Below are 14,499 nucleotides of genomic sequence, written 5' to 3'. Positions count from 1 at the left end.
CCAAAAGTAAACTAAATACCCTACTTAATATGGTGCTTGCAGTTGTTAGTAGGGTAGATGCAAGATATCACAGTTCAAGGTCCAAAAGATTGAGTGAGTTGGGGTGAATAGGGGTGCAAATTCATCTTGTTTGCTCTAACCTCCAGAGAGGGGGGTTTACCATATAGACTCAGAAATAAAATAAGAATTTTAAGTGCCAATATGCACTTCCCAAATTGGGCTCAGCTTATACACAAATATATATGGCAATATTTTTTAAAAGTAGCCATATGGCAACCATGGCTCTTTTATGACTCGTGGACTTCAACTCCCAGAATTCCTGAACCAGCCATGCTGAGGGGAAAGAGAGAGGTTTCCAATATGAGCCATGCTGGCTCAGGAATTCTGGAAGTTGAAGTCCACGAGTCATAAATGAGCCAAGGTTGCCTACCCCTGTTCTATACACTCACATATAAGCCCAACCATAGATAAGGTGGCCCTTGAATCTTTAATCAAGCTGCCATGAAAATTGGATAATCTGTACATTACCCACAGAAAGGCCAATTGTGAAAATTAAAACATTCAAACATTTTGAGGGTCGGCTTATCCCGAATGGATGCATTTTTCATAGTACAGGTAGTTCTCGACTTAACAACAGTTCATTTAGTGTTACAACGGCACTGCAAAAATTATTTATGATAATTTTTCACACTTACGACCATTGCACACGGTCACGTGATCAAAATTCGGACGCTTGGCAACTGACTCATATTTATGACGGTTGCAGTGTCCCGAGTCATGTGACCCCCTTTTTTTGACCTTCTGACAATGGGGAAAGCCAGATTCAAGTTCACAACAGTGTTACTAACTTAACAACTGCAGTGATTCATTTAACAGCTGTGGCAAGAAATGTCGTAAAATGGGACAAAATTCACTTAACAACCGTCTCGCTTAGCAACAGAAATTTTGGGCTCAGTTGCGGTCGTACGTCAAGGACTATCTGCATGTGGGTTAAAAAAACAGAGTCAGCTTAAACATGGATGGGCTTATACACGAGTATATAAGTTATCTCCCTGACCACTGCTGTACAATAGGCTGGAAACTATTTCTCCTGTGCATGTTTGGCCAGAATCAGCCTGAATTGAAGCTTGACCCTCTGCCTTCTTGTATTGGACAGAAATATCAGCAGCGTTTCCTGTACACAAAATCAACCCGGGGACAAATCTCTATCTGTAGAGCAGGGTTCTTCAAACGTGGCCCTTTTAGGACTTGTGGACTTCAGTTCCCAGAATTCCTCAGCCAGGCTGGCTGAGGAATTCTGGGAGTTGAAGTCCACAAGTCCTAAAAGGGCCACGTTTGAAGACCCTTGCTGTAGAGCAGGCATGTCAAACTTGCGACGTCATGTGACGTCGCGCGACGTATCGGAACTTTTTCCCATTGCCGAAAATGGGATGGGCGCTGTTTCTCTGTGACGCTCCAGCCCGCAGGTGGCAGTTTGACACCCCTGCTGTAGAGGCTCTGCTTGTCATACAATTTTAACCTTTATGGGAATCTTGACATTTTCCAAAAAAAAAAAAAAAACTTACACGCAGGAAGATGTCCCGTTGGAGTGGTTCAAACAAGTCCCGCCATTCTTGCAGGGCATATGAGGACAAGATTCAGCTGGGGAAACGAAAACGCCGAGAGATTCAGAAAAAGGCTCTTGCCTTAATATTTGCAGAGAAAAGTGTGTGTGAGTGTGTGTGTGTGTGTGTGTGTGTCTGGGAGAATTAAATGCAGAGTACAAAATAAACTACATCACTCAACAGATCGGATATGTTTGTTTTGCCAGGTATCCGAGCAAGGATCAGGTGACCCGGCAATTGGTACTTTGGGATCCAGAGACAACGAACACAGAATAACAAAATAATAGAACTGGAAGGGATCTAGGAAGGTGCTTTATAAGTCCAACCACCTGCTCAGGCAGAAGACCCCAAACAAGTGGCAGTACAGAAACAGAGCTTGTTAAGGACTGTATGATAAAATGGGCCCAAAATATCCAGGAAGTTATTACAATGGACATGTGGGAGAAGATCTGGGTGAGGAATGTGAAATTTACTCAAGCTCAAAATTTAAGAGAGAATTTTTATAAGATGTTTTATAGATGGCATTTAGATCCTAAAAAGCTTGCAAGTATGTACCCGAATTATCAGCCTAAGTGTTGGAGGTGCGGGGTTGAAGATGCAACATATTTTCACATATGGTGGACATGTAAAAAGGTTAAGGCCTTTTGGATTAAAATCTGGTGGAATATACAGAAGATCTTTAAAAGGAGGATAAAGTTTTGTCCGCAATTTTTTTTGTTGGGAATAATTGTTGATGCTACAGTGGTGGACTCTAAGTTGATGCTGAATTTAGTCACGGCAGCAAGACTTTTGATAGGACAATATTGGAAGAAAGAGGAGCTGCCGACCATAGAAGAATGGACTTTAAAGGTTTCCGACCTGGCAGAGATGGCGAAGATATCGGCTTATTTGAAAGATCACTCGCAAGAACGTTATATTATGGAATGGAGAAAGTGGATTGAGTTTATCCAGAATAAGTATAGGGTTAAGAAGTTTTATCTAGCATTCGAATAAGTCTTCTTTCGTGTTTTTTCTTTTCTTTTCCTATTTTTTTTATATATATTTAATAATGTTAAGTTTTGTTTGTTCTTATATAAGTTAGAGAGTGATGGATTTTAGAATTTATGGTTGTTAGTATATGGTTGCTTATGATTGCTTTTATATATATATACCTTGTATTTAGCTCTGGGAAGTCCGGGGGGGGGAGGGGGGTGGGGGGGAGGTAGGGGAGGGAAGAGGGAGGGGGGAAGGGGGGAGGTAACGGGGGAGGGAAGAGGTAGGGGGGAGGTAGGGAGGGGAGGGTGGAGGGGGATGGGGGTTTTTAATGGAAAATTGTATTGTAAAACTTTTCAATAAAAAAAAAAAAAGTGGCAGTACAGTCTCTTCTTGAAAACGTCCAGTGCTGAAGTACCAGCAACTTCTAAAGGCAAGGCATCCCACTGGTTAATTGTTCTCATTGTCAGGAAATTTCTCCTTAGTTCTAGGTTAGTTCTCTCTTTTATTAGTTTCCACCTATTGTTTCTTGTCTTGCTTTCTGGTGCTTTGGAAAATAAGTTCACACACACACACACCCCTTCTTTGTGGCAGCCCCTCAAATATTAGAATACTGCTATCACGTCACCCTAGTCCTTCTTTTCTTTAAACTAGACATGACCCAATTCCTGAAACTGTTCTTCATATGTTTTAGCCTCCAATCCCCTAATCATCTTTGTTTTTCTTCTCTGTGCTCTTTCTAGACTAGAGTCTCAACATCTTTTTTACATCGTGGCGACCAAGACTGGATGCAGCATTCCAAGTGTGGCCTTAGCAAGGCATTGTAAAGTGGTATTAACACTTCACCTGATCTTGATTCTATCCCTCTGTTCATGCAGGACTATGTACACACCAGTAAATTATTAGCATCAGTACACAGTACACAGAATGAAAAGCATTACATAAAAAGCATACATACCAAGCAAGGTAATATCCTAATTTCTTTTAGGCTATTAAGGTAAAGGTAAAGGTTGCCCCGCACATGCGTGCTAGTCATTTCCGACTCTAGGGGCCGGTGCTCGTCTCTGTGGTCATGTGGCCGGCATGACTAGACGCCAAAGGCGCACGGAACGCTGTTTCCTTCCCACCATAGTGGTCCATATTTTTCTACTTGCATTTTTACGTGCTTTCGAACTGCTAGGTTGGCAGAAGCTGGGACAAGTAACAGGCGCTCACTCTGTTACGCAGCACTCGGGATTCAACCCGCCAAACTGCCGACCTTCTGATCGACAAGCTCAGCGTCCTAACCCACTGAGCCACTGCGTCCCTCTTTAGTTCTAGGTTACCCTAATTCCTCCCCCTTCTACTTTATTCAGTAAACAAAAGGGGGGAGGAAAACCACGCAGGCTGGCTCAGAGTGAGCTGTAAACTTCTAGACTTTTCTTAATAGGATGGAGAAATCAAAATTTGTCACTAAGTTGCTAGAAATAACAATGGTCTTCGGGACTGGTGCTAGAAATAACAATGGTCTTTGGGACTGGTGCTACAGGTGTTGATAGGCTCAATTAGACTTCATTCTTCTTTCGTTCATGGAAAAATCTGTAAGGGCCCAATAAGATCACATGATCCTCAGGACGAAGAATGATGAATACAAGCACATTTCCTGCAGCCAGAAATCTAGCACGTCTAAGAGGAAGGTTTAAATCTAGCCAGAATGATACTTTTCCCCAAGAGATTTCCTGTCCCATGCAAAAAGGAATTATTAACCTATTTGTTTTTGCCCGCCTCGGAGATCAGACAAGTGATCTTCTCAAAAACCAATCTCTTCTTAAAAACCTCTAGTGTTTTTGCAGACTTTTGTGAAAAATAAGGAGGGAATGTATTGTTAAATGTTAGAACCAACATTTGAATGTAGAAGGAATCAAGTTAGGTCTCTTACTTGGTATGTCTAGCAAAAATAAGATTTCTGCCCACAAAATTACACCAAAAAAGTTTTTTATTGAATATACAGTTAAAAAAGAAGAAGTTGCATGATACAACTTCTCTGGCTTAAACAATACTATAGGATTACCTTGTAAAAAGAAAAAAAAGTTTCTTTACATTATAACAAAATATGCATATACAATCTGTGAACTTCCTAGTAAACATTTCTTTCGATCATATACATTGTGGTTAAATAACTTTCAATTCTATCTTATAGAGAATACTAGTATAAAGATTTCTAAACTGTCAACTTATCAATCAACATTCATCCCAGCATTCCTCCTTGACTCTATCCCTTTTCTTTGAAAGCCGATAACATTCATTTTTTCTAACTTTAAATTTAAAGTTACAGCAAATTACAGCAAATTTTGCACAACCACAACCCAGGTGAATCAAACCAATGGAGTATAAAGCATAATAAATTAAGACAGGGCAAGGCCCTCTCTCATCTGCCCCTAATTTTGGCACAAACACATCCTGACAATTTAGGATCTTTCTTTCTTTCTTTCTTTCTTTCTTTCTTTCTTTCTTTCTTTCTTTCTTTCTTTCTTTCTTTCTTTCTTTCTTTCTTTCTTTCTTCTCTGTGCCTATCTGAGCCTGGTTGTTTTCTTGCAGACATTTCATCACCCAAACTAACAGAATAACAGAGTTGAAAAGGAACTTTGAGGTCTTCTAGTCCAACCCCCTGCTCGAACAGGAAGACCCTATATGAGTCCAGACAAGGGGCTGTCCCGTCTCTTCTTAAAGCCTCCAGTGATGGAGCACCCACAACGTCTGAAGGCAGTTGTTACACAGGTTAACTTCGTGGGGCTGCCCTTGAGGACCACCCAGAGGCTTCAACTGGTGCAGAATGCAGCCACACGAGTTGTGTTGGGGGTCTCCCGATACTCCCATGTTACACCTCTGCTCCGCGAGCTGCATTGGCTGCCAGTTGCCCTCCGTGTGAGATTCAAGGTGCTGGTTATGACCTACAAAGCCCTACATGGCATGGGTCCGGATTACCTCAGGGATCACCTGCTGCCGGCATCAACTTCCCTCCGCCCTGTGCGCTCCCACAGAGAGGGCCTCCTCAGGGTGCCTCCGATCAGAGAATGTTGATTGGTGGCCCCCAGGGGGAGGGCGTTCTCTGTGGGCGCGCCAGACCTATGGAACCGCTTGCCAGTTGAGCTCCGGATGGCTCCCTACCTTCGCTCCTTCCGGTGCGATTTAAAAACTTATTTATTTGAACAATCTGGCCTGGTCTGATGGGTTTGGGGTTGGATTTAGTTTTAACACAGTTTTATTATTGTATTATATTGGGCATAATTATTTAATTCTTTTTAACTCTTTAACTTTTGTATTTACATTTTGATATTTATTGCCCTGTACACCGCCCTGAGTCCTTCGGGAGAAGGGCGGTATAAAAATGTAATTAATAATAATAATAATAATAATAATAATAATAATAATAATGATTAACTGTTCACTGTTAGGAAATTTATTCTTAGTTCCAGGTTGCTTCTCTCTGGTTCTTGATAACTTCCTTCCATTGTTTCTTGTCCTGCCTTCTGGTGCTTTGGAAAATAGCTTGACTCCCTCTTCCTTATGGCAGCCCCTGAGATATTGGAACACTGTCAACCCTGGTTCTTCTTTTCATTAGACTAGACCAGGGGTAGGCAACCTTGGCTCTTTTATGACTCGTGGACTTCAACTGGCTCAGGAATTCTGGGAGTTGAAGTCCACGAGTCATAAAAGAGCCGAGGTTGCCTACCCCTGGACTAGACATACCCAGTTCTAGCAACCATTCCTCATATGTTTTAGCCTCCAGCCTCCTAATTATCTTTGTTGCTCTTTTCCGGACTCTTGTCCAGAGTCTAAGCATCTTTTTTATAATATGGTGACCTGAACTGGATGCAGTATTCTGAGTGTGGTCTTACTAAGCTTACTAAGTGGCAGGGCTTTTTTTCTCATAGAACGCTCAGAACGGAGTTCCGGCACCTTTTTTGGATGGAACCTTGTAGGGTAGGCAAGGCGGGTGACATGTGTGAGTTCCGGCACCTTTTTTTTTTTTTTTACAAAAAAAGCACTGCTAAGTGATATTAATACTTCACATGAACTTGGCTCTATCCTTCTGTTGCTGCAACGGAGGATTGCATTGGGTTTTTTGGCTGCCACTGCACACTGCAAGCTCATATTTAAGTGTTGCAAATGATGGTGCACTGATGATGTTAGCAGTCTAGGTAATGAAACATCTTCAAGAAAACAACCAAGCTCAGAGACCATCAAGGACCCTTCAGTTCAATTCCAAGCTACCAGTATTCTCTGTTATTCATCCTGAGCTTTTCAGTGCTAAAAGAGTGCTTTTGCCTTTAAACAGACAACAAGTCACAAATGTTTTCCCATGAGCATTCTGAATGAACATCATCCACAGGAGGTAGCCCTCAACTTATAACCATTCGTTTAGCGACCGTTCAACATTATAAAAACTCTGAGAAAAGTTATTTACAACCAATCTTCACACTTAGAACTGTCAAAGCAACCCCATCTGCCTTACTGTGCAATGAACCGTAATAAAATATAACAATTGATGATTATAATTATTGTTAATAAGAAAGTAACAAAATTCAAAGACCAGCAAATAGAAATAGAATGACAGTGGCAAAAGAAAGCAAAAGTAGCACCAATAATAAATATGTGCCTAGGGTGCAAATCTCAAAACATCTGGAGCATCACTTGAACACCATCGGCATTGACAAAATCCCCATGAGTCAATTGCAAAAGGCAGCTTCACCTGGAACAGCTTATAGCCTACGGCGATGTCTTTTAACACCAGCAAGAATTAACATCTGTCTATCTCAGATCCCTGGGAAGGACTCGTTGGGTGGATAAAATTGCCAAACCCAGTTTAAACATCTGGCTGCCTGTGCGTCAAACCATCACGATAATATCAATATTTCGAATTCCAAAACATTGTAACCATCCAAGAGAACAGGAGGATTTAAACTTCACAAGAAAGCAAGAAAAATCTGCTGCTAGGTATGTTTTGGTAAGAAGATTATTTCAGAAACAATCCAGAATCACCCCAATATCCCTTTTTTCAGGTTGCTCAGTTCCATATCCTGCCAAACACTTTTTTTACCTAGCAAGCAGATGCACAATTCTACACAAGTCTTTGCTCATACAGAGAGGTGGACTGCCATCCATGACATTCATACAATAACAACTGTGCCAGTCCACAAATTACCATAAAACGGTTAACAATGGAGAGACCCAGCAAGTTCGTTGTAGACATCAAGACTAGAAAACACAAACACACACACACACAAACACAAACCTGCTGAAAAACTGCATTGAAACTGCTCCAAGGTCTGATGAGACATTAGCAACTAAAATCTGTCCTCTCTGGTGATGTGCATGCAATATACTTAAAACCTGATATTCTTAATATTCTAGAAGTCCCTCAAGATCTGGTTATGTCATTCACGCAAGGGATTCCCAGGAAACAGAGATAGCCTTAGATGGCTCCATAGCAAGGTACTCATTATATATCATGATATTGCCTAGTTTTACAGTATGTTATTATTTTATTGCTGTACGCCGCCCAGAGTGACGTTTTATGAGATGACCGGCTATATAAATTAGATAAAGTCATAAATAAACCAACCAGATCAGATCAGAACAAGATTTATTGGTTTTACTTTTGCAGCATACTATTTATTTTATTATTTTATTATTATTTTTTATTCCATTTATATCCTGCCCTTCTCCGAAGACTCAGGGCGGCTTACAAGCTTAGCAGTAGCCTTCATTCTATGTATATGCCTGCTTATTAGGGCTTTCATACACCCCCCAAGCAGCATTTTTACAAAGTCAGCTTAATTGCCCCCAACAATCTGGGTCCTCATTTCACCTACCTCAGAAGGATGGAAGGCTGAGTCAACCTTGAGCCTGGTGGGATGCGAATCTGCACTAATTGCAAGCAGCTGGTGTTACTTAAGGAGGCATTAGCCCACTGCTCCACCAAGGCTCTTTCATACTAAACGTGATTATTTAATTAAACAGTTAATATGCCACTTATCTCACTGTTGAGCAAGTCTAGGTGTCCCATCGCATCATAAAAACAAGAATATAAAAACACTAAACTGTTAAAAACATTGAAACTTTAAGCCTTAAGAATTAAGAAAAATTGGGCAGATTAGAAGCCAGGAAACCAACAGGGTGGTTAGTTTTTCTGATGGCAGGAAATCAGCCCTTAAGATGAGTTGAGGCTTCAGGGTATTGGACAGACCCAGAAAATGAGATAATTCATTAAGGATGCTACGGAAAGCCTACGTATAAAAATCTACATTCTATTCCGTTCTACTTCTGTTCCTCATTTTAACTTACCTCCAGCAAACGGGATCAACATGAGCAGTAGCAACGGTTTCATCCTCCTTTAGATCCTCCTTCCACACCCTCATCACTCTTCCCAACACATATGAGAGGACCTGGGAGGCAGAATCCAGGTGCCCCCCAAAAAGTGGGGTCAAACTGAAGCCCGGGCTGTGGATGATGCTATTAGAGTGGGCACCCCGGGGAAGCACCCCAGTTTCTCCAGACACAACCTAGGAGAACCTCTGTGTGTGACACCCCATCACGGCCCTCCCTTAAAAAAATGCAAGACACATCCTGCCGTTTCTGTTCTCCATTGTCGAAGATTTCCTGCCCCACACAATGCCTGGGACGGGAAAGACTTCCTGTTACCCAGGGCGCTGTTGTCAACACTGGACAAAGGGTGGGAATGGTTAGGGTGGGTGGCTGATGAGGAAGAAGGGAACAAAAGCAGGGTAGAATAGTAGTAAAAGATGTTGTACTGCCCTTAGGCTGGAAACAGGGGTATGAAGGACAATGACCCGTATTCAGGTCAAGGAGGTGGGCAAAGAGTGTGCAGCTGGGGAAGTGATGGAGATCTGAGCTCAGCTCATGGGGGATGCATACAACTCTACCAGATCTTCTCGTTCATCAGGGCTCCTTGTGATGGTTCTGCTGGTGTGATCTCTGCTGACACAACGCTCCTTGTGATGGTTTCTGGTGGAAAAATGGACTTCGAAGCAGCATCTCAGAAGCCACTCAAGGATTTGGTGGAATGTTTGTTTGTTTGTTTTTAAACTCCTGCTGCCTCTCTAAGATACTGCTCTCAAGCTTGACAACTTTAAGATGTGTGGACTTCAACACCCGGAATTCCCCAGCTGGGGAATTCTGGGCGTTGAAGTCCACACATCTTAAAGATGTCAAGTTTGGAAACCATTACTCTAAGAATTCTCCCCCAAGTCTTTCTGTTGCCTTTCTTCCAAACCAGCACAGGGGTCTTCAAACTCGGCCCTTTTATGACTCATGGACTTCAACTCCCAGAATTCCTCAGCCAGTGTGCCTGACTGAGGAATTCTGGGAGTTGATGTCCATGAGTCATAAAAGGGCCGAGTTTGAAGACCCATGACTAAGGCTTGACTTCTCTGCTTTTCACAGTTTGCTGCTACTAACCCCTAAGAAATTAACTTGACCTGCTTAGTAGTTGAAATGAAGGCCACTAGGAAATCACAGGTCCATAGGGTAGATTGGGAAGTTGAACACGCATTCTAGAAGAAGGAAAAGGCACATTAATTCCATATTGGGGGGAGGGGGTGTAGAGAACCCACATAGAGTTACTAGGAGTTGGCTGGGCTCTAAACACATAATAATTATTTAAAGTTTTCCCTTTTAACTCTCCTGTATCAAAAGTTTGCTAATCTGTCAAATCTAAACACTCGTTTGATAGGGGCAGAAAAACTGCCTGGAATAACACACTAAGTCTTACTACAATTTGACTTTGTAGGCTGTTTGAAATCAGATCATGAGATAGAATACAGAATAACAGAGCTGGGAGGGAGCTTGGAGGTCATCTAATCCAACCCCCTGCTCAAGCAGGAGACTCTATACCATTTCAGACAAATGGCTGTCCAATCTCTTCTTTAAAACCTCCAATGTTGGAGCAAATAGAACTTTTGGAGGCAAGCGGTTCCACTGGTTAGAATAGAATAGCAGAGATGGAAGAGACCCTGGAGGTCTTCTAGTCCAGCCCCTGCTCAGGCAGAGAACCCTACACCATTTCAGACAAATGGTGATCCAATCTCTTTTTAAAAGCCTCCAGTGTTGGAGCACCCACAAGTTCTGAAGGCAAACTGTTCTACTGGTTAATTGTTCTCGCTGTCAGGAAATTTCTCCTTAGTTCCATATTGCTTCTCTCCTTGATTAGTTCCCGTCCACTGCTTCTTGTTCTGCCTTCAGACGCTCTGAAGAATAGATTGATCCTCTCTTCTTTGTGGCAGCCCCTTAGATACTGGAACGCTGCTATCAGGTCACCCGTAGTCATTGGTGGGATTCAAATATGTGAACAACCGGTTCTGTGTGGATGCCGCTTCCGGCAGTCCATGCTGGGCCTGGACAACAAAAAAAATAGCTACTGGTTCTGCTGAACTGGTGCGAACTGGCTGAATCCCACCACTGCCCAGAGTCCTTCTCTTCATTAAACTAAAGGTAAAGGTAAAGGTTCCCCTGCACATGCATCTCCGTTTCATAGCCGAAGAGCCAGCGTTTGTCCGAGGACGTCTCCGTGGTCATGTGGCCGGCATGACTAGACGCCAAAGGCGCACAGAACGCTGTTACCTTCCCACCGTAGTGGTCCCTATTTTTCTACTTGCATTTTTACGTGCTTTCGAACTGCTAGGTGGGCAGAAGCTGGGACGAGTAACAGGCGCTCACTCTGTTACGCGGCACTCGGGATTCAACCCGCCAAACTGCCGACCTTCTGATCGACAAGCTCAGTGTCCTAACCCACTGAGCCACCACGTCCCTTCATAAAACTAGACATACCCATTTCCACCAACCGTTCTTTAAATGTTTTAGCCTCCAGTCCCCTAAACATCTTTGTTGCTCTCCTCTGAACTTTTTCTAAGAGTCTCAATATCTTTTTTACATTGTGGTGACCAAAAGTGGGTGCAGAATTCCAAGTGTGGCCTCATCGGGGCATTATAAAGTGGTATTAACATTGCACCTGATCTTGGTTAATTGTCCCCACTGTTAGGAAGTTTCTCCTTAATTCCAGGTGGCTTCTCTCCTTGATTAGCTGCCATTTGTTGCTTCTTGTTCTGCTTTCAGGTGCTTTGGGGAATGTCTTGCCTTCTGACGATTCAGATTGTGTTGCTCTCAGATGACTCAGTTGATTAGTTTAGTTTATTGAATTTATATACCGCCCTTTTCCCATAGGACTCAGGGCAGTTTACAAAGTATTTAAAAACGTCAATACAATACAAAAGGTAAAGACAGTTAAAATAATTAAATTTAATCCCTGAACAAATATAAAACCCCATTTAAAAACTCTCAGCCTGAGCCAGAGAGCTCGAAGAGCCAGGTCTTCAGGTCCTGGAGGAATGAACAGAGGTCGGGGGCAATCCTAAGCTGCATGGGCAGCTGGTTCCAGAGGGCAGGTGCACCCACTGAGAAGGCCCTACCCCTGGGTGTTATCCGCCGGCAGTCTTTTACCGGCGGCACCCTGAGAAGGCCCTCCCTGTGGGAGCGCACAAAACGAAGGGAACTTGATGCCAGCAGCAGGTGTTCCCTTAAATATCCCGGACCCAAGCTATTTAGGGCTTTATAGGTCATCACCAGCACCTTGAATCTCACCCAGAAATAAGTATAACCAATGAATCCAACAGTCTTGAGTTCTTGCAACCTAGAACTGCAGAACTGGAAACAGCAGTTCAGGTTGCAAAGTCAATTCATAGTCATAACAAATTATAAGGGCTTGTATGACCAATTGCATCTACTGGAGTGTATTTTCTCTGAAATAAGCTCAGTGCATATTTTAGCACAATCTTCTCCTTTGCTTTTTACTTACAGTATTTGGTGACTGTTCAAAGTTACAATGGCACTAAAAAAGGGACTTATGACCGTTTTTCACACTTACAACTGTTGCAGCGTCCCCGTGGTCACACGTGATCAAAATTTGGATGCTTGGCAACTGGCTCCTATTCATGACAGTTGCGGGGCAGTGCCCCGAGGTGAGGTGATCACATTTTGTGACCTTCTGACAAGCAAAGTCAATGGGGAAGCCTGATTAATAGCCGTGTTACTAATTTAACAACTGCCGTGATTCACTTAACGACTGCCGCAAGAAAGGTCATAAAATGGGGTGAAATTTACCTAACATCTGTCTTGCTTAGCAACAGAAATTGTGGTCACAAATGAAGGGCTACCTGTATGTCAATTGAACTCAATGCTGAACAACCGAAGTGTTTCAAAATGGATTTGATTTAGCATTGAAATCCACAATAAAAAGCATACAGGCAGAATTCAGAAAAACACACACACATATTTCTGCATTACCAGCCTTGCTGCCTTGAATCAGTTACCTTGTCTGACCCTCAGCATATCGGCTGTTTTTTGGGGGTGGGTGGTGGGTGGAAATATGTATTTGTTTCAATAGCAAAACATATCTCTTCCTGTTTATCTGAGCTTCTGCTTTATCTTGGAATTGGGGACTAGACAAAAGTCAGCTTGTTCTGCTTTGAAGATAAAGACCGGATATCCCTTAACTACAGAAGATGCTAGCTCTCCCTGTTGGACAGTTACCAGAGATAAGGAGTCTGGAGCAATTCTGGGTAGCTTCTTAAGCACTTGTCCATACTCTGTGTCTTGCTTCCAAACGACAAATGGTGAAAGCTTTGGAAAGAAGCACGTGATTATTTTCCCAGGTATGAACTTATCCTGGAACTGTAAGTAACATAGTATGGGGTAGCCCGCCCTGGGGGAATATCATCCAACTGGAGATTAAATTGGTCTCAATCCCGCTGGTCTTCTGCAAGGCTTAAAAGACCTATTTCTGTGCTCAGGCTAGCTAGGTGTTTGATGGAGGTTAGCTTTACTTCCTTTGGGATAACAGTAACACTATTCATAATATACACAAATCTACCAATGTAGAAAAACTGCATCGTAATCTCAGCTATAATAGAGAGAAGGCATTATAAGACCATGGGACGCGGTGGCTCAGTGGGTTAGGACGCTGAGCTTGTCAATCAGAAGGTCGGCAGTTTGGCGGGTCGAATCCCGAGTGCCGCGTAGCAGAGTGAGCACCTGTTACTCATCCCAGCTTCTGCCAACCTAGCAGCTCGAAAGCACGTAAAAATGCAAGTAGAAAAATAGGGACCACTACGGTGGGAAGGTAACAGCGTTCCATGTACCTTTGGCGTCTAGTCATGCCGGCCACATGACCACGGAGATGTCCTCAGACAAGCGCTGGCTCTTCAGCTTTGAAACAGAGATGAGCACCGGCCCCTAGAGTCAGAAAGGACTAGCAAGCATGTGTGAGGAAACCTTTACCTTTACCGTTATTATAAGACCACACTGGAATATTGCATTCAATTTTGATCACAATATTAAAAAAGATATTGAGACTCTAGAAAGAGTGCAGAGAGGAGCAACAAAGATGATTAGGAGACTGGAGGTTAAAACATATAAGGAACAGTTGCTGGAATTGGGTATGTGTAGTTTAACGAAGAGAAGAGTGAGGGGTGACATGATAGCACTGTTCCAATATCTCAGGGGCTGCCCCAAAGAAGAGGGAGTCAAGCTATTCTCCAAAGCACCTGAAGGCAGGACAAGAAGCAACGGATGGAAACTAATCAAGGAGAGATCCAACCTAGAACTAAAGAGAATTTTTTTGACAGAGCAATTAAGTCAGTGGAGTGTCTATGGAGATTCTCAATCATCCAGGCAACGGTTGTCCCAAACGTGCTTCAAGAAGCTTCTTGGATGAGAAGCGAAACGTCTTCAAAGAAAAACAAGAAAGTCCAGTTGCCTCTTGAAAAAGCACCTTTGGGATAATCAGTGAAGTGGCTTGCCTTCAGAAGTTGTGAATGCTCCATCACTGGAAGTTTTTGAGAACTTTTGAAACGTTTTTGGACAGCCA

At 42.8% G+C, this 14,499-nt stretch overlaps 1 protein-coding gene across 1 annotated transcript in view; it reads right to left on the bottom strand.

Moving 5' to 3' along the window:
- NOTCH4 (notch receptor 4) overlaps window positions 1-9,247 on the bottom strand; it is a 59,805-nt gene extending 50,558 nt beyond the window's left edge. The window contains exons 1-2 of the mRNA XM_083353287.1: window positions 8,904-9,247; window positions 1,566-1,641 (exon numbers count right to left, since the gene is read on the bottom strand). Of these exons, the coding sequence (XP_083209413.1) occupies window positions 1,566-1,641; window positions 8,904-8,946 (119 nt within the window). The 5' untranslated portion in view covers window positions 8,947-9,247. The remainder of the gene's footprint in view (window positions 1-1,565; window positions 1,642-8,903) is intronic.
- Window positions 9,248-14,499: the final 5,252 nt, after the last annotated feature.

This window comes from Vipera ursinii (genome assembly GCF_947247035.1).
Source record: "Vipera ursinii genome assembly, chromosome: 2".
NCBI lineage: Eukaryota > Metazoa > Chordata > Lepidosauria > Squamata > Viperidae > Vipera > Vipera ursinii.
Note: the sequence above shows the minus strand (reverse complement) of the source record. Positions and strands in the feature narration are given on the sequence as shown.